Below are 23632 nucleotides of genomic sequence, written 5' to 3'. Positions count from 1 at the left end.
ATGCTTCCTTTCAGGTCCCTGTTTAAACATCCTGCTCTAAAGCTATCTCATCTTTGTTTTGTTTTGGCTACTCGTCGAAGCATAGTTTGATTTTTGAGTTGAGTATACCTGTGAAATAGCGCTTGTGCTAATCTGTTCGTTCTCTCTGCAGTCTCAGGGAAAGGGGTTTTTCTGTTTGACATATCTGGATTGCAATCGTGGTTTTCTCGTTATTGGGCTTTATGTGTCGAATACCGAAGTGCTAGTTAAGTACTTCTTATCTGCGAGAGCGGATGACAAGTGATTTCAAGCCAGAAAACCACTCGCTTCGTTGCTTAATATCACCCACATATATTGACAATTTGTCAGGAGAGTGCTGTCAACAAATGCAGAGCTTAGGAGGTTTCTGCACTTGTTCTCTGTGTGTGGGGGTGGGGGGGGGGGAGTCATGCACTCTCCTATACACTTCAGAAACCAGGATTGGATAACGTTTTCCGTAATATGTTTACTGGGACTAAGGGGCACCTGGTGAATTGATGGTCAATAGGTACAGGGCAGACAAAGATAAATATTTATTTACTCAGTGTATAATTTAATTGTCAAAGGTTTTCATGGCTAGAACTGACTAGATTTTATGGGTTTTCTGGGCTGTGTGGCCATGGTCTGGTCAAAACACATCTTACCGTGACTTGCCTCTGAAGATGCCAGCCGTAGATGTGGGCAAAACTTTAGGAGCAAAAACTAAGAAAAAGAAGAAGTTTGGATTTATACCAGGCCTTTCTCTCCTGTAAGGAGTCTTGAAGTGGCTTCCGCAGCCCTCTAGCTTTACTCGCAGCAAGCTGGGTATTCATTTTACCAACCTTGGATGGAGGGAAGGCTAAGTTCACCTTGAGTTGGCCACCTGAAACCAACTTCTGTCGGGATCAAACTCAGGTGGTGGACAGAACTTTGACTTCAGTACTGCAGCTTAGCACTCTGCATTATGGGGCTTCTAGAAGTTTTTTTTTAATGACCCCCCCCCCCACCCCCGGTGAGGTGATTGGTACAAAATGGTGCAGAAAAAAGATGTGAGACAGTGGTGGTCAGTTTGCCCAATGCAAATAGTGTTTAAATGGGGAAGTGTGTAAGATTCTCATGAGATATGGACCTCCCCCTAAATATGTAAATAGACATTTTGGTGGCCTCTCCTGGTGCTAATGTTCATAATGATGCCTGTGGCTTCTGTTTTACAGATTGCAACTGTCTTGGCTTCAAAGAACCCTTCTGTTCTTCTTACCCTGGTAAGTGGTGTGTTCAGTTCTTGGTTAATGCATATTTTGGTTCTACAAATGAGAGCTTTTGATTATTTTTATTGGGGCATTTTAAGAAGAAGAAGAGTTTGGATTTATATCCCCCCTTTCTCTCCTGCAGGAGACGCAAAGGGGCTTACAATCTCCTTTCCCTTCCCCCCTCACAACAAAAACCCTGTGAGGTGGGTAGGGCTGAGAGAGCTCCGAAAAGCTGTGACTAGCCAAAGGTCACCCAGCTGGCGTGTGTGGGAGTGCGCAGGCTAATCTGAATTCCCCAGATAAGCCTCCACAACTCAAGTGGCAGAGCTGGGAATCAAACCCGGTTCCTCCAGATCAGAGTGCACATGCTCTTAGCCACTACGCCACTGCTGCTCTTAATAAATATATTTATAATAAATATATTTATAATAAATATATTTATAATAATATTATAGTCTTAATGAATATTATAGTCTCTTTTCTGTTGCTGTTTTACAATAAAGGATTTGGCTGCTGGTTCTCCCCTCCCCCCAACTAGAAACACAGCAGTTAATCATTTCACCTGGCAGCATGCTTTGGATCAGTGTTTCTTGCCCATTGGCTCAGGTGCCACCATGAATGGAGCAAGTTCATCCTATAACTTACCTTACAATAAGGATGAAATGGTGGAAAGGAGAAAAGTGATGTAAGGTCCTTCTGGTCCCCATTGGGGAGAACAGTAGGATGAAAATATCTAACATTTCTGAAAGTTCACAGAAACCATGTTTGCTCCATCCCCGAAAGCAGCCCAGAAGAGGATAACAAGCCCCTATGATCTCTGTAGTAAATGGGAGAAGGCTGCTGTGAGAGGAAGTGAACTTTTGGGACCCTGCAGGGAAATGCAGTAGGAAAGAGACAAGATCCCAACTATACCTCTGCACCATTCAAAATACTTGAGATCTAGTCCATTGATGCAGAACACACTTGGACAGTCCAGTGCTGAGGGAATGTAACTTGCTCAAACCTGCCCAGGATGTGAGTGATAGACATAGCTGTAGAGGGGTATGTGTGTGGCATGTGTGTCAAGCAACTGTAAACAAAAGGAGGACATGTCTGCTTATGCTTCTGCCTTTTAGTGTGGTCTCTCCAATTCTTGGCTCTGTCATACTAGAGGACAACTCATTATTTTGACTAGAAATGCTTCATCTGCTAGAGATTTGGTCCCCAGTTCCCTCAGATAGTACAGTGACAGCATGGACTACTAAATTTCTGTTTGCTTGTTAGTTCAATTTGTATCCCACCCTGTCTCAAAGTCTTGAGGCTGCTGTTGGCAATTTAAGCGTTTCTTATGAGTTTCTGTCCCTTGAGAGGGTGCACCAAGGAGATTCCTAAAGAAATGAAGGAGTAGACCAAGTTGAGGTGGTGTAGAGAGATGGGGAGAAAGCTGGAGACCCAGCGTGGTATAGTGGTTAAGAGCAGGTGGAGTCTAATCTGAAGAACTAGGTTTGATTCCTCACTCCTCCACCCGAGTGGCAGAGGCTTATCTGGTGAACCAGATGTGTTTCCATGCTCCTACATTCCTGCTGGGTGACCTTGGGCTAGTCCAGGGGTAGGGAACCTGCGGCTCTCCAGATGTTCAGGAACTACAATTCCCATCAGCCCCTGCCAGCATGGCCAATTGGCCATGCTGACAGGGGCTGATGGGAATTGTAGTTCCTGAACATCTGGAGAGCCGCAGGTTCCCTACCCCTGGGCTAGTCACATTTCTCTCAGAACTCTCTCAGCCCCACCTACCTCACAAGCTGTCTGTTGTGGGGAGAGGAAGCGAAAGGAGCTTGTAAGCCGTCTTGAGTCTCCTTACAGGAGAGAAAGGTGAGGTATAAATCCAAACTCCTCCTCCTCCTCTCTTCCTCCTTCTTCTTCGATGGAGAACTCTATAAAAAAAGCTCTCTTTTCCCTTATAATGTGAGTCACTCCTCTGAGACGGGTGAGGAGAACAGTAGCAGGAGCTATTTCCAGCAGGCCCCTCATGGATTCTCCCTCCTCTTTTCTTCTGTTCCTTTAAGCTTACCCACACTTTTGTATTTTGCATCATCATTCGCAGTTGGGTTTTCCTATGTGGACAAACAAATCCATTTGCAAGTAATACCTCAGCACAACAGCTACATGATATTTCAGTTGATGGGATGTAGCTTTTCTCCCCAGTTATACAAAAATGGCCTCTTCTTCCCTTCTCCTCTCCCTGTAACAGACAACCTTGTTAAGGACGGACAGATTTATTGTGGGGTAAGGTGTAAGGGCTCACTGCCAGCTTGCGTAAACTGTTATCGTCAGTTGGTGGGCGATATAGTTGTGCTGTGTACAAGAAAGGAGAATAATGACCATCAATATTTTTCTGGTACTCAAAAGTCTTCCAATACATTTGTGTTTACATCAGCTTTCCCGTTGCAGTTCATTTCACAAGCATTTGACGTTTCGCGTGAAGATATACTATTCTTTTTAAATTTAAAGCTTGAAACACCTGCACTTTTAGCTGGGAATAATAGATCATTTGTCTTTCCAGCGAGGAGTGAACACAGACAGTGGGAGCGTGACCAAGGAAGCTTCCTTTGAAGGAATCAGCCAGTAAGTTGCCCTCCAATCTGCCTTTTTTGACACCAGATGAATGGAAAGGGGAGGGGGGGTTCCTGTCTCCAGTAATCTTTGAAAAGTGTGTGGGGGGTCTAAATAGCTTTGACTTTCACTTCAGTTGTAATCTTTTTTTAAAAAATTCCTCTGTATGTTTTCACGAATACACCAGAGGCCGTTTCTGCACAGGTGTCCTAAAATGTTTGTAAAATGTTTTCAATTCCCACCCCCTTTTGTTGGCAGTCGCCTCCCTGAAATGATTCCTGGCTTCTCTTTTTGTGACACCCCCCCCCCCTTTTTAAAGTTCTGTGTTGGATTGATATTTTAATGCTTCACCACCTCAGGCTGCATTCTCTACTCCTCGTATATTTGATGCTTTGAAGATTGCCTCCCCCAAAATAAAAGAATAAACAGCTAAGTGCCGCAAATAAACAGGCGAGGGGGAACTAAGTGAACTCAGAAGAGGATATTCAGGGAAGCAGAGAAGCCCACGGGATTTTTTTCTAAGCCTGTCCAGTCCTGATCTCCTCTGAGGCAGAGGGATCTTAAGCAGATCCGCTGTCCCAGAGTGGGTTCCTGTCATGTGCCTTTCTTTTCAAGTTTACATATTTTTCTGTGAGGAACTGGGAGATCTAATTTAAGAATTACCACCTCTGAAGCATCCTAAGTGAGGTCTTTTCTTTGATTCTAGGAGTCCGCCTAAAATTTAGAGGAGCCTCCCTCATTTTTTAGCCTTCTGGGTTTCATATTTAATTATCACGTATTATAATTATTGCTACCACAAACCTGATCCCAGTATCTTCACTGTTTTTTGCATTATTATTAAAGCTATGACAAAAGTGTTGCGGTGTATAAATAAATAGAGCAATAACCCTAATTGTTATCACCCTCCATACCTAAAGTAACTTCTCCCTGATTTCTCATAATTTTATTATCGCTTTAAAAAGCTCCATTTTACTGAATATCACTATAAAAAGCACCTGGTTAAGAAATGAGTTCATCCACCACCGTCACTGATTGGTGTATAATTGAGTTTATATATAAACATGAAGTGTCAAGAACTTTATGCACATTTATTTTTGTGGCCTACAACAAAATATTCTGTGCTAAAATGACAAATGAGCTTCGGGCTGAATCCACCCATGTTTTTTTTGTTGTTGTTCAATCTCGGTCAGTTCCCCTCCTTATTACAGCACTCATTCTACATGGGTTTTGTTACATGCAGGTCCCAGGACCCCAAATGTAGCCTTTTTAGTGGTCAAAGGGGGGGCCATTTCTTCCCACATTTTAACCAATGGAAAAGCTGTTTGGTTGGTTCCGACCATTAGTGTTTCCACCAAGAGTTGCTAAAATAAACTAACTGCTGAAAACACTAGATGCCACCGTGATATTTCCAGGTGCGTGGCAATCTGGCGCCTGTTGTTTGTCGAGCCAAGGCATTTGGCAGAGAGCTAGGCAAAAATGGTTGCTGGTGACTGTATTGTTTGCCCCCCCCCCCACACACACATACACAAGCACACATACCCATCAAGAGCCTCTGAAATGGGGGGGGTGGGAGTTGAGGAGGCCAGTGTAGTATAGTGATGGTAAGAATGGGACAAGGTGGTTAGAGCAGGGGTGTCCAACTCTGGTGCTTCAGATGTTCATGGACTACAATTCCCATCAGCCCCTTCTAGCATCTGAAGCGTCAGAGTTGGACACCCCTGAGCTAAAGTATCAGGCTGGAATCTGGAAGACCTGAATTCCCACACTGCGGTAGAAGCTCACAGGGTAACCTTTGGGCCTGGCACATGCACTCACCCTGTCCTGCCTCACTGGGTTGGTGGTTTGGAGGATATAATGAAGGAGGGGTGTAATCTATTATGGGAATCCACTGGGGAGCAAGAGTGGGTCTAAACACCTAAATAAGAAAATGAAAAAATTACCAGAATGTCGCCAGTTTGGATCTCCTTTCTGCCTCGGGAGTCACTGGTTGCTCTGAGGAAGCCTGTCATCCTCACCCTCCATCTGCCCTACCTTGTCGGAGTATTGTTTGCATTACTGTGATAAGGCATGAGAAGCTCTTGGAGCATTGTGTAAATGCCGTGGTGGGGATGGAAAGCGAGCCTGCCAGGAAACTGTCAGAAGGGACTGCTTTTAACTCCATGATCAGATAGAAACTCCAGTGCCACAAGTTGATGTTTCTGTTAAAGCTTTGATGCTCTTCCTTTTTGCCAGGCGTTTATATGTTGTGCATTTACACACACACACACCAATCCCTGGGATGTATATCTCTGTGTCTGTTTTTTTTCCAGCAGGCCAAATCTATAACTTTCTCGAAAGCAGCGTCCAGTTGTTCGGCTGGCTTTCCTCTCCATGGGTTCGGACGGAGGTGCTCTTTGCTCTGTAACCACAGGGCCTAAATGCTCTTCCTGCAGCCTTCTGGCAGCTGCAGATCATTTGTGGGCGCCTTCTGTCAGCCAGAGGACTCCCACTGATGTGGCGCGGAGAGGCTTTATTGCTTCTTGCATGACTGAAATTCGTGTCTCTGATCTCTTCTGAGGGCCTTTCCCGCTTCCCTCGCCAGTGCTTGGCATGGCCATTCTGTTGAGCAGAGCTGGCACTGAAGAGTTGCGGCTAATTAAGGTATTGAGGGGAAAGGGGTTATTACCCCCCCCTTCAAAATCTGCTCTCCACTTGCGTAGCATCAGCCAGTCTTGCTGTGTTCTATACGGTGTGGAACAACTGTGCTCCAATAAAGCCCTTTTAAAAAATCAAGAATAGATTGGTTTGTTACGCTAATGATACATAATGTCATGCCCTTGAACAACTTTCTTTTTCTTTTATTGGAAGCAGTTCCTGAGGCTTTCGGGGCATTTGTTGAGGAATGATGTGCCATCTCTGGGCTGCTGCTGGCAAACAGGCTAGGCCAGGACTCCCCAAGCTTCTTGCGCCTGCGGGCACATTTGGAATTCTGACCCAGCATGATGGGCGCAGAAACAAAAGGGCTGCCCAAAATAAACAAAAATTGCAGCCAAAGTCTGACGAGTCATAGTCTTAAAGGGGCAGTGCCACTCAGGGCTAACAAAGCTAGCTAACCTACAGAGTCTCCCGATTGAGTGGGAAGTTTACAATCCTGTATTGCACAGTATGAACAGAGAGACACATAACTATGCGTTCATAATCATACATAAGGGAAGGCAATAATCGTATTGATAGACATTATGATGCCAAAACAGGCTGTTAGTTGCCTTAACACAGGAATCTATCACAAACATAGTTTCACAAACGGTTTCAACTGAACTGTATAAGTCAGAGGTGTCCAACTCTGGCGCTTCAGATGTTCATGGACTACAATTCATGGATTGCACATTGCTTTCTTCATGTGTCCTGCACAGTACCTGATAATTTCTTCTCCCTCTAATTTTGTTTTGGGGGAGCAAAGGTAGGAGACTAGGAGTCCTTTGTTCCTCTCTAAACCACTCACTGTGAGGATGGAACGGGGTGAAGAATTCCACTGTAGAATTTGTAGGTTGCAAGTGGATTGTTAGCAGCCAGATTGGTCCAGTCTCGTCCAATCTTGTCAGTGTAGACGCTAAGCAAGGTAGGGCATGGTTAGTATTTGAAAGGGAAATCACCCAGGAAGACCAGGGTGGCTGTGCAGAGAAAGACAATGGCAAACCACCTCTGTTCATCTGCTTCCTTGAAAACCCCGTGAGTGGTTGCCACAAGTTGTTTGCAACTTGATGGCACTAATTAGATAGGATGCCAATCAAAATGGGATTTCCTTCTGGGGAATGAGGCAGGGCAGGCTAGCTCGTACTCTTGCAGTTAGTTCAGAAACCTTGATGAGGCATCAAAAAGAGACTCTCCAAATACAAATAAACAGAATAAGAGAACTAGAAGGGATGTCCAAAATATATAAGAATATTGTGGACAGAAAAGAGAATCCAAAAGATTAATCCAGAGTATTGGCCAGAAAATTGGCCACCCTTTCCAATATCATAGGATCTTGATTATTCAAGAGATTATTCAGTTTAAAGTTAAGAGGGAAAGAACCTGCCAAAGTTGGGGCCTTAAGAAAAAAAGTTAGGTCTAAATTTCATAAATTTCGGGCAAACGAACAAAGTGTGCTCAAGTGACTCTTCAGAAGTTAAACAGTAGGAACCGACGCGCTTCTGATTCAGGGACTCTGTATGTTGCCTGCTTTTCTCCATAGAGGCTCTTGTCTCAGGGATGAATGTAAATATAGTTCCTCGTGAGAGGAAGCCGTTGTATGAATTTCACTCTGGCTGATGGTTCCTAGGAAAGACATCTTTTTCTGTCCTGTGGGGGGAATATTATAAATTCTGGACTATTATTTCCCATTCACAGAGCAGATGCTTTGCAGCTTTGCTTTACCCTGAGTTGTCAATCTGTTTCCTTAAAAGAGAGAGCCTGCTGGTTTGTTGGGTCAGCCGTGTTCAGTTATCCCAATTCTCTTGTTTCAGCGAGCCCCTTAGCGTCTCAGTTTTTGATGCATTAATCTTGATGCCCGAGTTCCATCCTGCTATTCTTTGCTGCTCTCTGCTCTCTGGTTTCCTTCATTGCTTGTTAAGATCATGGTGGGATGCTTTCCATCGGAAACAGGGGGTCCAACCTTTTGTTCGCAGAATTTCACAGACGAAATGTACCATTTTGCTCGTCAACGGGTGCCTTTGTGTTTAACTAGCTTTTACATCCCTGTTGCTGCTTTTGTGCAGAATCATAGGTTTTTGCAGGGATAATGATGTGCTTAAAACTTGCCTTTTGGGGGGAAAAGGAGGCTGGGTTTATGTTCAAAACAGACAAAATCTCATTAGCTTCCCTTCTTTTTTCCCCCTCGTGACTAATTGGGTTCCACAGAGAGCGTGGCTGGGGTGACTCTGATTTAATTTCAGTTGTTTTCATATCGGGGCAGAGTCTGGGTAAAATGGAATGTTTGCTGTCGAAGGGTTGAGACCAGGGTTTGGATCCAACTGGTGATTTTGCTGGTGCAAAAGGATAAAACATGGTACCCTTGCCAGCATGGCATAATTGTTAAGAGTGGTTGACTCTAATCTGGAGAACTGGATTTGATTCCCTGCTCCACCAATCTGGTCAACCAGGTTTGTTTCCCCACTCCTTCACGTGAAGCCTGCTGAGGTGACGTTGTGGTAGCCACAGTTCTCTCAGAACTCTTTCCTCCCCACCTACCTCACAAAGTACCTGTTGTGGGGAGAGGAAGGGAATGAGTTTGAGACTCCTTATGGTTGAAAAAAGCGTGATATAAATCCAAACTTTTATCTTCTTTCATCTCAAAAGATTGTGCTGGGGGTCATGGACCCTGCATGGACAAAAGCCATATGAGTTGGGGGTTATAGTAAGAAAGGTTATTGGGCAAAATGGAGTGGAAAAGCTGACTGGTCCCACCCTGTTGCTAAAATATTATCTGGATCTCCAGGCCACCCCAGTAGCACATTCAGTCTTCCTTTGTTGTTTCCCATCCAAGCACCAACTGGGGTCAACCCACCTTAGGTTCCAAGATTTGATGATACTGGGCTAGTCTGAGCCATCCAGTTCAGGGCATAGATTTATAACGCATATCAAATATTAACCACGGATAAGAGGTCAGAGGAGCATGTTTGTATGCATCTTTCCCTTTTACTCGCAAGTTTCTGGGCTTTCTCAAAGTTCTTGCGTGGCTATGAGTTAAATACAAAAGAACATTTTGCCATGTTTGCCCTCATAACCAAAATTTGAAACTGGGGTTTGGAGAAGAATTGCAGAACCTCATTGATGCTAACCCTGGAATGGGTTCGGATGAGGGCAGTGAAGAGAAACACAGCAGGGGTGCGGAGAAACCAGTTCTGTGAGGAACAGTTAAAGAGACTTCTGCCAGAAAAGAGAAATTTGAGGAGAGACATGATCACGCTCTTCTAATAACTGAAAGGCTGTCACGTGGAATGGAACAAAGACTTATTCTGTACTACCTCGGAGATCTGAAGGGCTTCAACTACAGGAAAAGAGGCCTCCATTGTCAAAACTGTACTTACAAGTAGAAAGTCTTTCCTGAAGGCCAGTGTAGTTGTTAACCTGGGATTGGGACAATGGGCCTTCCTTCGGTGAGGTCTACATGAAACCTGGGCCTTAGAGCATCATGGATCCTCTAGACCTGGATTTCCTTCACTGAGCATGGGGATTGGACTGTAGGAGCCCTGTGAGGTCCCTTTCAGCACTTGGACTCAGAGCGTAAGGGCAGCACCAGGCTTTTGAGGGAGGGCTGGTGGTAAAGAAAGGGCTGAGGAGAGAAAACCCTGGTCCACTCCTGATCACTGGCTCCGCAGGTGTGGTGTCACAGGGGCTCAGGAAACCCATGACAGGTTCCATTAAGGTACTCTGTTAATCAGAGTTATGCATCTTCCCACTTCTCCCTTTTGTCTTACAATGGACATCTCCAGGTAGTAGAGGCTTGAAAAGTAAAGGGTCAGTGGGTCCTTTTTTGGGTCCTTCAGTCATGATATCTGTGTGCTTTTTGCTATTTCCTCCTCCCCTCCTCCCAAATTCTTCCCTGTCACAGTCAAGATGTCCTTTGTTTCATACACATACTGTGTGTTGGGAATTACAAGTGAAAGTGTAAAACAGGTGTATGTATGTAAAGAAGATGCTGGGGGTCACGTTCTAATGAGCTGACGTATTTATTAGGCACTGGCCAGTTTAGTAGCCATTGACAATGAAACAGTTCTTTGACTTATGTTCAGTGGTGTGGCAATGGGAATTAAGAGGGAATTAAGTCACATTCAGCCAGCTTCTCTTTGTCTGGAGAGGAACTGCCACTGTTCATTCCCTCTGGAATTCAGCTCTAGTGACTGCTGCTGGAAGGCTTGTAGCAGGAGAAACTCTACATTCACTGGGCTTGATTTGGCAGCAGCCATAGCAGTTTTGGGGGTGGCACCTGCAGATTCATCATGGAGGAACCTACATGTGTAAAACTCTGTGGGGTGAGTGAACAAGGAGGCCTGGGATGTCTCTAGCTTCCTTCTGCCGTACCCCTCTATCCACCACACTTCTTTATTTTTGCAGGGCCTCACATTCATCTTGCTACACCTTGTGTGTCAAAACCTACAAATGCACAGATTATTAGTGTTGGGGATCTCCTTTTGATATGAGCGTTTCTTCAGATGCGGTACATGTTTTATATTAATGGATATGTGAGGCAAGAGGGCCACGTGAAATGTTGATTGGAAATAAATCTGGCTCAGGGGCTGTTCATGGATTTTTCTGTTAACCTTTGTTTCTTTTATCCTGTAGGTTTACTGTAAACAACAAAATCCTGCACCCAGAGATTGTTGAATGGTATGTCATCTTTTTAATTGCGAACAAAAATCTTTATAACTTTTGTAATCTTTAACAAAAAACAAAACCCCAGCAACCTTGTTCTGATCTTTCTGTGTCATTGCTTGCTAACGGTATCTCAAAAAAAACGCATTGCTGATTCAGATTTCTGTCTTGACCCGAGACATACAACGTAAAAGTAAATTGAGACTGTTCAGTGTGAACCAGATGTGTTATGGCTGTGCCTTTTAACCATACTGTGAAAGCATGCTATAAAGTCAAAGGGCGTTTCAGGTTCAATGTGGGCAACTGCTTCAGTGGAATCCTGCCCTCACTCCCTGCAAAAATATCAGTTGGCATACAGATGCCTCTGAAACTTAGTTTTATGTTTCTGGTCTGTGCATTTCGAGGAAGGCTTGCACAGAGACTTATCTCAAAGAGCCTAACATAATATTCTGGGCCCAGAATTCTTGTGACTCTCCCATCCATCTTCTATCTTGACTTTATCTTACCTGTATTTTTGTTTTGCTTTTGAGGGTTGGCCGGGGGGGTGGGGGGCGGGGGTCACACAAATGTACATGAAGCTGCCTTAGATCCTTGGACTATCATAGAGCATAGAAGCATTGATCTGGAAGAGACCTTAAGGGAAGCGGGGTGTGTGTGTGAAACTGCTGACTTTTTATTCGAAGTGCTCAAGTCAAAGACATAATGGAAGCTTGGTCACCTCTTCTGTACCAACCTTATGTGCTTTGTCCAGTTTTATGTCCTGTTTTAACACCCGATCTGTCCTGTATTTTGTATTGTTACTGACATGTCTAATAAAGGTCAGTTGAAGTTGAAGTTGGACCTTAAGGGACATCTAGTCCAACCCCCTGCACATTGCAGGAAATTCTCAACTACCTCCCCGCTACTTCCCCAGTGACTCTTTCTTTATGCCCAGGGGAAGGAAAAAATATATATCAATTTCCAAGCCTTTATTGGCATAATCAGTTAAATGGACAAAAAGCAGCAAATAGTATAATAACAACCCCACCAACGATCGAACACTTAGGGTACTTATTTCCAATGCATTATCTCTGGCAGAAAATTTGCTGTTGTTTCATTGAACCAGGCATCTGAATTATTCAGTAATAGTGGGATTTTGAATAGATCAGCTCTTTTGTCTTGTAATAATGGAATACAGACAGAATATGTGGCTCTAATCTCTGCAAATTTGGAACAGAGTATGAGAGAATGACATATGGCAGTGATGGCGAACCTTTTAGAGACTGACTGCCAGGGGCGGAGCGAGGGGAAACTGCACCTGGGGCACGCGTGCGCCCTGTGCCCCTTCCACGCCCCCGCCCTGCCCGCGAATGCCCCCAAAATGTCCCAAAACACCCCCGCCCCACCCTGGTACACCCTTGCCACACCCCACAGGGGCATGGGCCCATTACGTCATGCCCCCTTGCCCCCTTGGCGCTAAGCCACTGCCGAGTTCCCAAAATGGGGCGACAGCTTGCGTGCCCACGAAGAGGGCTCTGACTGCCACCTCTGGCACCCGTGTCATAGGTTCGCCACCACTTACGGTTTCCACCTGGGCTAAAGAGCAGAACAGACAGACAGACAGACACACACACACACACACACCAAAGCCAGTATTGTCTATTTTGATCAGCAGTCAGGGTCTTGGGTAGAGATCTTTTATATCCCATCCTATCGGATCCTTTTAAATGGACTTATGAGGACTGGACCTGGGACCTTGTGCATGCAATGCTGATGCTGGGCCACTGACCCACAGCCCCTCATCTGTCAAGGTCCGCACTGTCTGCTTTGACTGGCAAGGTCTCTCTTGGCTCTTGGGTGGAGTCCTTTCACATCAGTGCCTGCCTGATTTTTTTAAGTGGAGTTTTTGGAGATAGTACTCGGGACTTTCTTCACAAAATGCAGGTTGTGCTCCACTGAGCCATGGCCCTTCCCCAAATACGATGCGGTCAGGATATGAGCAGCTTGAGAGCGTGACTTCTCTTGAATCACACTGAGGCCCCTTCCGCACATGCAGAATAATGCACTTTCAATCCATTTTCAATCCATTTTGCGGCTGGATTTTACTGTGTAGAATAGCAAAATCCACTTGCAAACAATTGTGAAAGTGGATTTAAAGTGTATTATTCTGCATGTGCAAAAGAGGCCTGAGTTTCAGCAGTTCTTTATGGGTTCAGATGTAGAAAAGCTTTTTATGGTGCTTGCAAGCCTGAAATGCTTTCAGTAGGAAGTGTTGGGGATAACACCTGGGACCTTTTGAATGCAATGCCTTCTCCCCCCGACTCCCAACTTGTAGGCAAACCACAGAAAATATCCACTGTAGACTTCCAGCTGTTATGTCGTGTCACAAGGGAGGGGGGGAAGTACATGAAAACCACTCTGATTATCCTTGTTAATTTGCTGAAAAATTAGTTAGTGTTAGCAATTGTGTAGCTACAAATAAAATGCATTAATTATAATTAACGCTATTCATGTGACTGCCCGGCGAAATAGTAATTGAGAGCCTGACAGAAAGGGTGACGTTATATAAATGTCATACAATTATTACCTCCTTTTGGGAGTCATTTTAAAAGCATTAATTCTAATGCATTCCGTTGGTAAATTTATGGATATTCCTTTTAATTACACTTGAATGTCAGCAGAGTCTGACATTAGTGGAAGCAGACCTAGAAGTATTAAAGTCCTGAAGAGTCCATGGCATTGATATTTATTCATTTTTTTAAATTCTTTTTTTTTAAAAAAATTCTTTTAAAAAGTAAAATATTAAGGTCCCCCCTCCCCCCCGCAGTACTGGAAAATAAAAGTGCTCTTGTTTAAAGAAGAAATTCTGTGCCACAAGCTTGTCAAGGCAGAAGACTATTCATGGCTGACTAGGATTGGGTAATCTTGAAAGCAATTCTCCTCACAGCCATACAGATTGTTGTGGGGGGTGACATTGGGACAGGCGCACACGTTCTCAACCTAGCTTACCTTGAAAGCTTGTTACAAGGATGAAAATGATGGAGAGGAGAATTTAATCTGGCTCCCTGATCTCCTCAGAGAATGGGTGAGATTAACATGTGATACAGCGAGATGTGTGGCTCCCACCCAAAATGACAACCTTGTGTCATATCCTCTATGGTAACATGCATCCATGGATGTAATACCATGCATGAATTTCCCTGTGTACTCCCTTCCCTTGTGCAAAGCAGTGACTGGTGAGATCGAGTGGAGCTGAAACTTTGTGTAGGACACCTTCCCCAGTGGTGTATTTGCCTAGTGACAAAGGGTACCCCCTGTCCCCGGGTGCCACTCTTCTGGTCACACGGGGGGCGCAAAATCAGACCCCCACATGGCCAGGAAGACAGCAGCAGGGGGTGGAGCCAGGCACCCTTGACCCTGCCCATGTTGATGACGACATGGGTGGGGTTGAGGGCGCTCGAAGACAAGGCAGCAGGACTTCCTTGGACAGGGTCAACGGCACCCGGCTCCGCCGCCCCCACTCCCCCCATGCTCCCGGCTGAGCTTCCAGATGCTAAACAAGATGGACCGCTGGTCTGATCCAGCAGGATTTTTCTTATGTATGTCCCAGGATGGTGGGCATTTTCTCCAGTTCCAGCCCTGCCACTTCCAAGAGCAGCACTTGCCAACAGATCCTATTAGGACTGCCAAACCTTGGCAAAGAAGTGCTTTCCCCTCTAATGCAGCTGAGATTCAGGTGCCCCATGTGTCAGTGATAACCTTATTTCCACATGACATAGAGAACAACAGTGGGAGTCAAGCTGGGGGCAAGTTTACTGGGCTACCTTGGAAAAAGTTTGGAAATTGACTTTGGCTCTGTTGAATACAACCTGTATACATCAATGGAGAAAAGTTCCCTGGAAGTCCAACACAAGTGTGTGTTGAAAAGGAAGGGAAATTTCTAAAATGAATAAAGGAGAATTGTTTACAAAGAAAACTAAAAAAATGAAGCCAGGAATGCCAAATCTATTTAGGAAGCTTACACTGTGAGATGGAATGCTTGGAAAGCAAGATCCTAGCTGGAACAGACCAGAGAAGCTTCCAAGATAGGGCCAGGAAAGCAGTCTATTTCCCCCTCTGTTTTCTTCCCAGCAAGTTGTATTCAGAAGTAAAGGGCTTCTGAGTGTGGAGTTTCCCTTCAGGCATAATGACAGTTAACTGCTTTTGCTCTGTGATCTGCCCAGTTCCACCGTAAAGCCACCAGAGCTTTACAATCTTGCACCAAGATAGATTAGAGATGTGGGCATTAGCCAGAACATCTTAATTTGAAGGAACTGTATAATCTAAGAAACAACTACCATCTAAGCTGAACTGTAACTGAGAACTGTAACTGAATTAATATTAAATCTGTGCTTGAAAAAAGAAATACTTAATCTCTGTGCCAAGCTGTAGTGTATATATATTTCTCTTGTCTTATTAGCCTCATCCATTTCATCTCTCCAAGTTATTCATCTCCCTTTTCCATCTCTTCTCTGTTTATCTCTTCTCTTTTATCCAGTTTAAGTTTAAAATCTGTCTCAGTATTTGTGTGCCTTATTAAGGCAATTGCCTAGAAAGTTTAAATCAACAGGCATCCTTCACCTTCAGGGTCAGTTGCAGGCTGAGAGAAAGTTTATTAAACCAAACACTACCATTTATGAAGCACCTTAGTCCCTGAAGGGAAAAGGCGGGAAAAATCTGACAAGCTAGGTTTCCCTGCCTGAAGAAGTTAAAAAGGTGGGGGTGGGGGGGTCTGTTGCGAGTGCTATTTTCCTTACTCTTTCACACAAACTGATGTTCCCCTGAGCTCACATGAGGACAGCATCTTAGATGGGACCTCAGCTGCAGATTCGATGCTGCAGCACTGTTGACCCTGCCTGTCTTGCACCCTGCTGTTACTATGGTCTGAATGATGGCCCAGAAGAAGAGTAGCACTAAGTGTTTTGAAGTAATTTTTATCAAAATGCTCTTGCCTAGAGGAAGTGGTTGTTTACAAGCCTGGGTATTCTCCTTGTTTGAGTCTTAAGTGGCATTTTGGCTCCTGGCCCACGGGGCTATGTCATAAACGTGTTGCTTGAAATACATGACGTTGTGTTGAAGAAGACAAATTCTGTTAACATTGATGTAGTCTGTACAAATGAGACTGGGGAAATAGATGGCACGGAGCCGGCCCCCTTCTGTCATTCTGAAATGATCAAATGTACATATAAAATAGTCTTAGCTCTGTTGAAATGGGGAGATTTCTTTTAATCTTTTGAGTTTCTTTTTTTAAAAAAGCCATGACCTGCGAAGTATTGAAAATCAGATGTTTAAAATTCCTCTATTTCAGTATAGGGAATGTGGGGTTTTTTTTGGGCGGGGGAGGGGAGATTACGAATCATGACTTCTGAGTTTAATCTCTCCGGGATGCTCACCAGCTTACAGAGGCACCTGTGTCTTGAACCGTGTGTGCCTCTGGAAGTAGGAAAGATATCAGAAGCACCTGGTGTCAGGACTACAACTCCCAACATGCACTGGTTCCCGCCTTTTTCCAAAAAGTGTGGGAAAACAAACTGAGAAGCTACATTCCACCAGAGCTTCAGAACCAATGGGAGATCAGGAGCTGGGAGGAGGGGAAAAGCTGATTGGTTGCTGTTAGTTTAAATATTGGAACTGAGGACACGAATCCTCAGTTCCAGCACCCTGTACCTAGGGTGACATCTATATATATATATATATAAAGCTAACTGTGACTTTGTTACTGATGCCTAAACTCCGAAACGGCTGTACGGATCGCCCCCTAATTTTCACATGACGTTCCTCCCTGTTGCGGGCAGGTAATCAGACCTTAAAATCGCCGAAAGTCCATACCTGAGCCAAGTAAAACGTCTTTTTCCTGGCGCACCAGGCCATGAAGCTGGCTGTGTTTAACTGTCACCCTTAGAATGTTCGTGCAGCATGTCTGTGGCCTGAGGGGTTGGTATGCCCTTACAATGTTCGCGCAGATGGCCAGAGATGAGCAGTTAAAACAGTAAATAGGTAATACTGTTAGGTAATACGAGTGGAAGTGAAACACATACACACTTTGCCGTGTGAGACGTCAGGTGGTGTTCCTCCCCTTCACACGCAGGTAACTTTCACTCTCTGTGCCTCACCCACTGCTACCACACAACACACATACTCTCATACACATCCATCTCATCCTCATACACCTCACTCTGCCCTCCCTCACATCCAACCACCACTTACCTACTTCCTCACCCATATTCGCCACAGCTCTCTTTTACTAAAAGTGAGCTGGAGTTTGCCTTTTTCTTCTAAGAAAATCTGCGGGGTGGGGACGAACCAACACTACTGGCTCCGCTTTTTTTGCACATGACCCTTTCAGAACCCAGGGAGCTGGCCTTGATCTGAGCGCTTCACCACCCTGCCTCTGCTGCCTGACTGGGATAGCCTCCTTGTCCCAGTTCTGTCTTACCCAAGCCAGGACTGTGCATGTCAACCAGTCTCATGGACAGCGGGATTTGCACTCTGAACAGTTCCGTTGTGGAATGGAAAGGGTTACCTTATACTAAAAAAAACAAGACACCACGATATAACAATATAAATCGAAAAGGGAAAGAGGGATTCCATTTGACCACCCCAAAAGGCTATGCTGCAGATCATTGGACCTGCATGGACATCTGTGTGGGTTGCAGACTGTGATGAGGACAATTGCCACAGCAACGTGTGGCCGGGCCCCGCTAGGATATCAATAAAGTTCTTTTTTAAGCTGCTTTGTTTGAGTGTGTTCAGCCTTACACCTGGTTAACCTGACTGCGGTTGATGCAAAAAAGCAAGTTATTTCTCAGCCATGCCCTGGTTACCCTTGTGAGCTTGCAAACGACTGCCATCATTTCTACGGGAATCATTTTGTCAAACATAGAAGTATAATCTTGTCACCGGCATAAATACGCTCTCGATGAAATCTCTGCCTTTTCATCTTTCTGTGCTGGCGGGGACGCGGTGTTCTGCCTGCGCTCTGACTTTTGTTGTTGCAGCGGGATTGAAATGTGATCTGGAAAATCAGCAGCTTGTGAGGCCTTTGGAAATACTGGCAAATTTCAGAGTTAACTTAGCCAGGGAGCTTTGTCGTGATGGATGGAAAACCATCTAATTTGAATAAAATGCATGGCACTGGACACCCCAAAAGTTGGTGGAATTTCACAGTCCACCCATTCAGTTCTGTCTGGCACAGGATGGGGAATGGGAGTAGAACTACTCCCATCAAGAGATGTTGGCCATGCAAAAGCAGTAGCGGTGCAGGCCTCTCAACCATTGTTACAAGAACAGTGAGCTGGCAAGTGGTATCGGTTCTCCCTTGGAAGAGCAGCTCCCCCCCCCCCCCCATTCCTGAATCGTGTGTCAGGAGCTGGAGCACAACATTTTCCTTCCCAAGGTTCCACTCCGGTGGAAGAATTCCTGAGCCAGGTGCTTTCACGTCCAGGTCCCCATTGGTGTGCCCAGAAACGTGCTGTCTGCAAGCGACCCGTTCAGCACCTTGTCCCTGCCAGTATCTTTTGTCACAGTCTGACTCACCTGCTCTTTGGCTGCTTTGTGCTGGACAGCTCCCTTGCTTTGTGGGGATGGCCATGGATCAGTGGCAGAGCATCTTCTTTGCCTGCTGATGGTCTTGGGTGTTATCCCTGACATTGCCAGATTAAAAGGGTCAGGTAGGAGATAAGTGAAAGCGAGGCCGGCCCAAGGCACTCAAAGCAATAATTCAAAATAGAGAAAATGCTGCTGGTGGAGTTGGGGGTGGTCTGTGGGGATGATTATTGGGCCCTGCCGGCCTGGCAACTTAAGCCCACAGTAGAAGCTCCACTCTGCTTGAATGAGGAGAAAGAGTAGTATTTATTTATTTCTTAGTTTTTTATACCGCCCTATCCCCAAGGGGCTCTGGGCAGTTTACAACATAAAATCTAATACACTACTAATGAGGAGCAAACAATAAAACAATTTACATAGGCTCCAACAACTTAAATTACTAAAATAAGTGATAAAATCCCATTTAAAACAGGGGTAATATAGTAAAAGTAGAAGGCGCCCAATAAACCTAATATCAAACCATCCCCTCAGAACAGAAAAAAGGGAGGACGGCGGGTTCCAATGATATAGGGTACCGTGATGTAAAAACAGAGCAGAGAAAAGGGGGGACACCACCTCAGCTGCTGGACCCTCCAAAGGCCCAGTGGAACAACTTCGTCTTACAGGCCCTGTGGAATTCTCCAAGATCCTGCAGGGCCCGGACAGCTGGAGGAAGAGTGTTCCACCAGGCTGGGGCCAGAGCTGTAAAGGCCCTGGCCCGTGTGGAGGCCAGCCGCATCATTGAGGGGCCAGGGACCGCCAGCAAATTGGCCTCTGCCGAGCGGTCCCAAAGGTACGAGGGGGGTGGTAGTAGTAGTAGTAGTAGTAGTAGTAGTAGTAGTAGTAATAGTTTGGATTTATACCCTACCATTCTCTCCTGTAAGGAGACTCAAGGGGGCTTACAAGCTCTTTTCCCTTCCTCTCTCCACAACCAACACGGTGCGAGGTAGATGAGGCTGAGAGAGTTCCGAAGAGGCATGACTAGCCCAAGGTCACCCAGCAGGAATGTAGGAGTGCGGAAACACATCTGGTTCACCAGATAAGCCTCTGCCGCTCAGGTGGAGAAGAGGGGAATCAAACCTGGTTCTCCAGATTAGAATTCACCTCCTTTTAACCACTACACAACACTGGAGGGGCTGGAATCAGTTTGTCTTTTGGTGCCTCTCCATCACTGATGCCCACGCTGTTGCTAGCAACCTCTAATGGACAGGATGCCTCCCTGTGTTAAATCTATGGCTGAGACCCTGGAGAGCCACTGCCAGGTCATAGCAGGCAAGAATCATCTTGTTTACCCTTGCTGCCTGGTTCACTACAAGTATCATGTTTTGTACTGGCAGCTTAGGATATTGAGCATTGGAGAAGAGGCATTACAACTCCAGTATTGGTGGGCATGCAATGGAATCAGGGATATCCAAAATGCTGAATTATGCACACAAATTCTGTCAGATTTTAATGTCTGAAAATTTTAGGCAGGTTTTTTGCATTGTTTATTGTGTGTGTGTGTATGGCTATATTTTTGTTTTAAAAAATTCAGCCCACCTTGAATCTCAGCAAAAGAGACAAAGTATAAATGGAACGGGAGAGAGGGAGGGAAGAGAGAGGCCCTCTCAGCATGGGCCAATAACAGCGCCCCTGGAATAGTAAAAACACCATTCCAGGGGCACTGTTCACACAGCTGCTGCTACTGCATCAAGGCAGCGCCATGCTTCCCACCCACCCCACCCCGAAACCGGCATGGAAATGCTGTTTTCCTGCCTCGCTCAATGAGAGAGCCTTTTGGGAAACATTTCCCTGCCAGCGCTGTCCAAACGGCACCGAGTTGGAGGTGCTGTTTTTTGGTGCCTCCATTTTCCCCATACTTACCTTCTCACGGGGAGACATGCCCACGCTGCCCTTTGACCCCTGGTAAGTGTGGGGAAAGAAAACGGAGGCGCCTCCGCAGGTTGCAGCCGCTCTGGGGCCGCTTGCACCTCAGCATGCGAATGGCCTCAGGGCTCCACTGGCATCATATATGCTGGTAGGAGGCTGCTTCCCTGTGGCTCCAGGGGGCAACTTTGAGGACCTGTGGGCCTGAGGCCTTAGCCTGCATCACGGCCAAAGGAGGGACAGCAGAAGGCCCTGCCCTGAGGCCGGGGCAGGGAGTGCTCCACACCTGGGTGTCCCAAATCTTTGTCCGACACTCTAACCACTGCACCATGTTTGTGTAGTCTTTCATGGAAGTGCACCATGATTGAAGTAGAGCATAGTCCCTCTATAAATTACCATATATACTCACGCATAAGTCGAGTTTTTCAGCCCATTTTCCAGGCTGAAAAATGCCCCCCTCGGCTTATACGCGAGTCACGGAGGCTGCCCAGCTGGCTGGGGAAGAGAGGAGATCTTCCCCTCTTCCCCAGCCAGCCGAGAGACCTCTGTGCAAGAGAGGAGCCCAAGTCATGCCTTGAGCCCTTGTTGGGGGGGGGGGGGCAGTATCCAAATCTAATAAACTAAACTTACCAAACTGCTGCATTTTCCACCCTCGGCTTATACATGAGTCAATAAGTTTCCCCAGGTTTTGGTGGTAAATATAGGTGCCTCGGCTTATACACGAGTATATACGGTAATGAACCTGTGATTTGAAGGGGAAGTCTACAAACCATGCTTTTTGCAAGCCTGGTTTGCATTCAGGGTGGCTTGCCTCACAGTTAATGCGTATACTATGGACCTGTAGCTAACCCAGGAAAAGGAAGAGAAGTGAGGCAGCATCGGAGCTTTGAGATGTATCTCAATCAATGGGCCATTAAAAGATCAGTGCTGGGCCTTTTGTGAGGAAATACCTTTCCCTGAAAGAGCTACTTGTTAAAAGATGTGCCGGCTTTTGATTTTTGCTAAACTCTTCATCCAGAGATTCATAAATTTAATACAGCTCTAAGCCAAAACAATGCATGTGGATTTCCCCCCCCTTTCTCAGTCTACTACCTTTTGTGAAACTGGCTGTGACAACCCAAAGGATTTGGTAGCTTCAGGCAGGAATTCATTCATATTCTATTACTGTTCTTTGGCTTTCAGTTCTCCAACTTGAGGAATAACAAGAAGCAACCCTGCTTATAGTTGAAAAAGAGAAATTAAAAATGCAGATCTTTAAGCTACTGGATGGCTGATAATGGAGATAGTTGTATGGTTTTGGCCAGGGTGGTGTGGGTGTGTAAGCAGGGGTTTATGCCTTGATCAAGGAAGACGAAGTACAATAATAATATTGTACTTTTTGAGAAGAGCAGAAATTGCTCTCAGTCTACAGTGGACAGATACAACCTCTCTGCTTTGGGAAAAATATCCGCTTGCAGTTCACTCCAGAATCGAGAGCCTTGCCCTTGAGTTAAATTCCTGTTCAAGATTAGTTCACAACTTAAGTAAATTAGCATATCAGATTTCTGAGCTTTTACTATTTCAAGATGACTTAACAATGCTCCCCCTCAAGCCCCCGGCTATAGAGTCTCTGGCTACAGCCTGAGCTCAGAGTTGGATTTGACCACATAATACTGGGCGTGCGTTCTTTCCCAGCTATTTTTCTTTGGCATTGTGGATTTGTAGAACTTCTGCTTGTTGGTATATTTTAAACTACTCTGATGTCTTGCTAGGAATTTTAGCTGTTTGATTAAAATGTTACTATATCTTATAATTTATTTACTGATTGATGTGGTCATATTTTGCAGTCTGCTTTTTATTTAATTCAACAGAATCATGTGCCATCTTTCCACTCATTTTGAGCGAATGGCATTTTTAATCATTTTTGTAATCTGCCTTGTAATAAAAGAGGAAGAAGAGGAGTTTGGATTTATATACCCCACTTTCTCTCCTGTAGGAGACTCAAAGGGGCTTACAATCTCCTTGCCCTTCCCCCCCTCACAACACCCTATGAGAAAGGTGGGGCTGAGAGAGCTCTGAAAAGCTGTGACTATCCCAAGGTCACCCAGCTGGCATTTGTGGGAGTGCACAGGCTAATTTGAATTCCCCAGATAAACCTCCACAGCTCAGGCGGCAGAGCGGGGAATCAAACCCGGTTCCTCCAGATTAGAATGCACCTGCTCTTAACCACTACGCCACTGCTGCTCTATATTCTATTTCCCAAGTGTGCCCCCTATCTGTGGATACCTAAATCCGTGGGCCACACAGAAAGGAAAACAGATATTCTTGCAAACCTGTTCATGTTATGCGTGCCACAGTGGGATTGCTCTTAACAGCTTTGCAGATACTTTTCTGCCCATCTTACTGAGGCTAAATTGATGCCAACCAAATACTTTCTTTCATAATATAGCTTTTGCACCTATCCCATAATACCTCCTTGCTTTTAAAAAAACAACACCTGATTTGGTGTAGGTTTGCCAATTGGAATAATTCTGTTCTTTGTGCTGCCTGCTTAGACATGACTGAGCTGTATGGGGAATTGCTAACCTGATTTTTCCCCCCTTCTTTTGAAGCCGTGTGATTAAGACAGACATGGAGTTGGAAGTCCTCCGCTACGCCAATAAAGTTTCCAGTGAAGCTCATAAAGAGGTAATGGATCTTTTACAGATAATAATTTTTTTGCTCTTTGTGTAACCGTAGTTTTTCAGAGAATGTTCCCGGCCACCTGAATCGGTTGGTAATAGAGTAATGGAAGAGCTGGGTAGAATTAGGAGGATAATGTCCTCCCTGAATAGAACTTAATAACGCACCTTGCGTTAACCTTGAACTTGGGGTTGGTCTGTAGGGCACAAAGTTGTGCGAACGGAACTCTTAGCATTAGAGCATCTTTCTGGCTTGCAGAAGTTCCCATGTTGGTCACTGGTATCTCCAGTTAAAGGGACCAGGTAATAGGTGGTATGCAGTTAAAACCCAGT

General features: G+C 45.2%; 1 protein-coding gene across 1 annotated transcript in view; it reads left to right on the top strand.

The window, feature by feature from the left end:
- PEPD (peptidase D) overlaps positions 1–23632 on the top strand; it is a 189581-nt gene that overhangs the window by 41324 nt on the left and 124625 nt on the right. The window contains exons 5-8 of the mRNA XM_048515733.1: positions 1212–1259; positions 3790–3851; positions 11142–11186; positions 23231–23306. Coding sequence (XP_048371690.1) covers positions 1212–1259; positions 3790–3851; positions 11142–11186; positions 23231–23306 — 231 coding nt within the window. The remainder of the gene's footprint in view (positions 1–1211; positions 1260–3789; positions 3852–11141; positions 11187–23230; positions 23307–23632) is intronic.

This window comes from Sphaerodactylus townsendi, linkage group LG14, assembly GCF_021028975.2.
Source record: "Sphaerodactylus townsendi isolate TG3544 linkage group LG14, MPM_Stown_v2.3, whole genome shotgun sequence".
Classification (NCBI taxonomy): Eukaryota; Metazoa; Chordata; class Lepidosauria; order Squamata; family Sphaerodactylidae; genus Sphaerodactylus; species Sphaerodactylus townsendi.
This window is presented reverse-complemented; position numbering and strand designations above follow the sequence as displayed.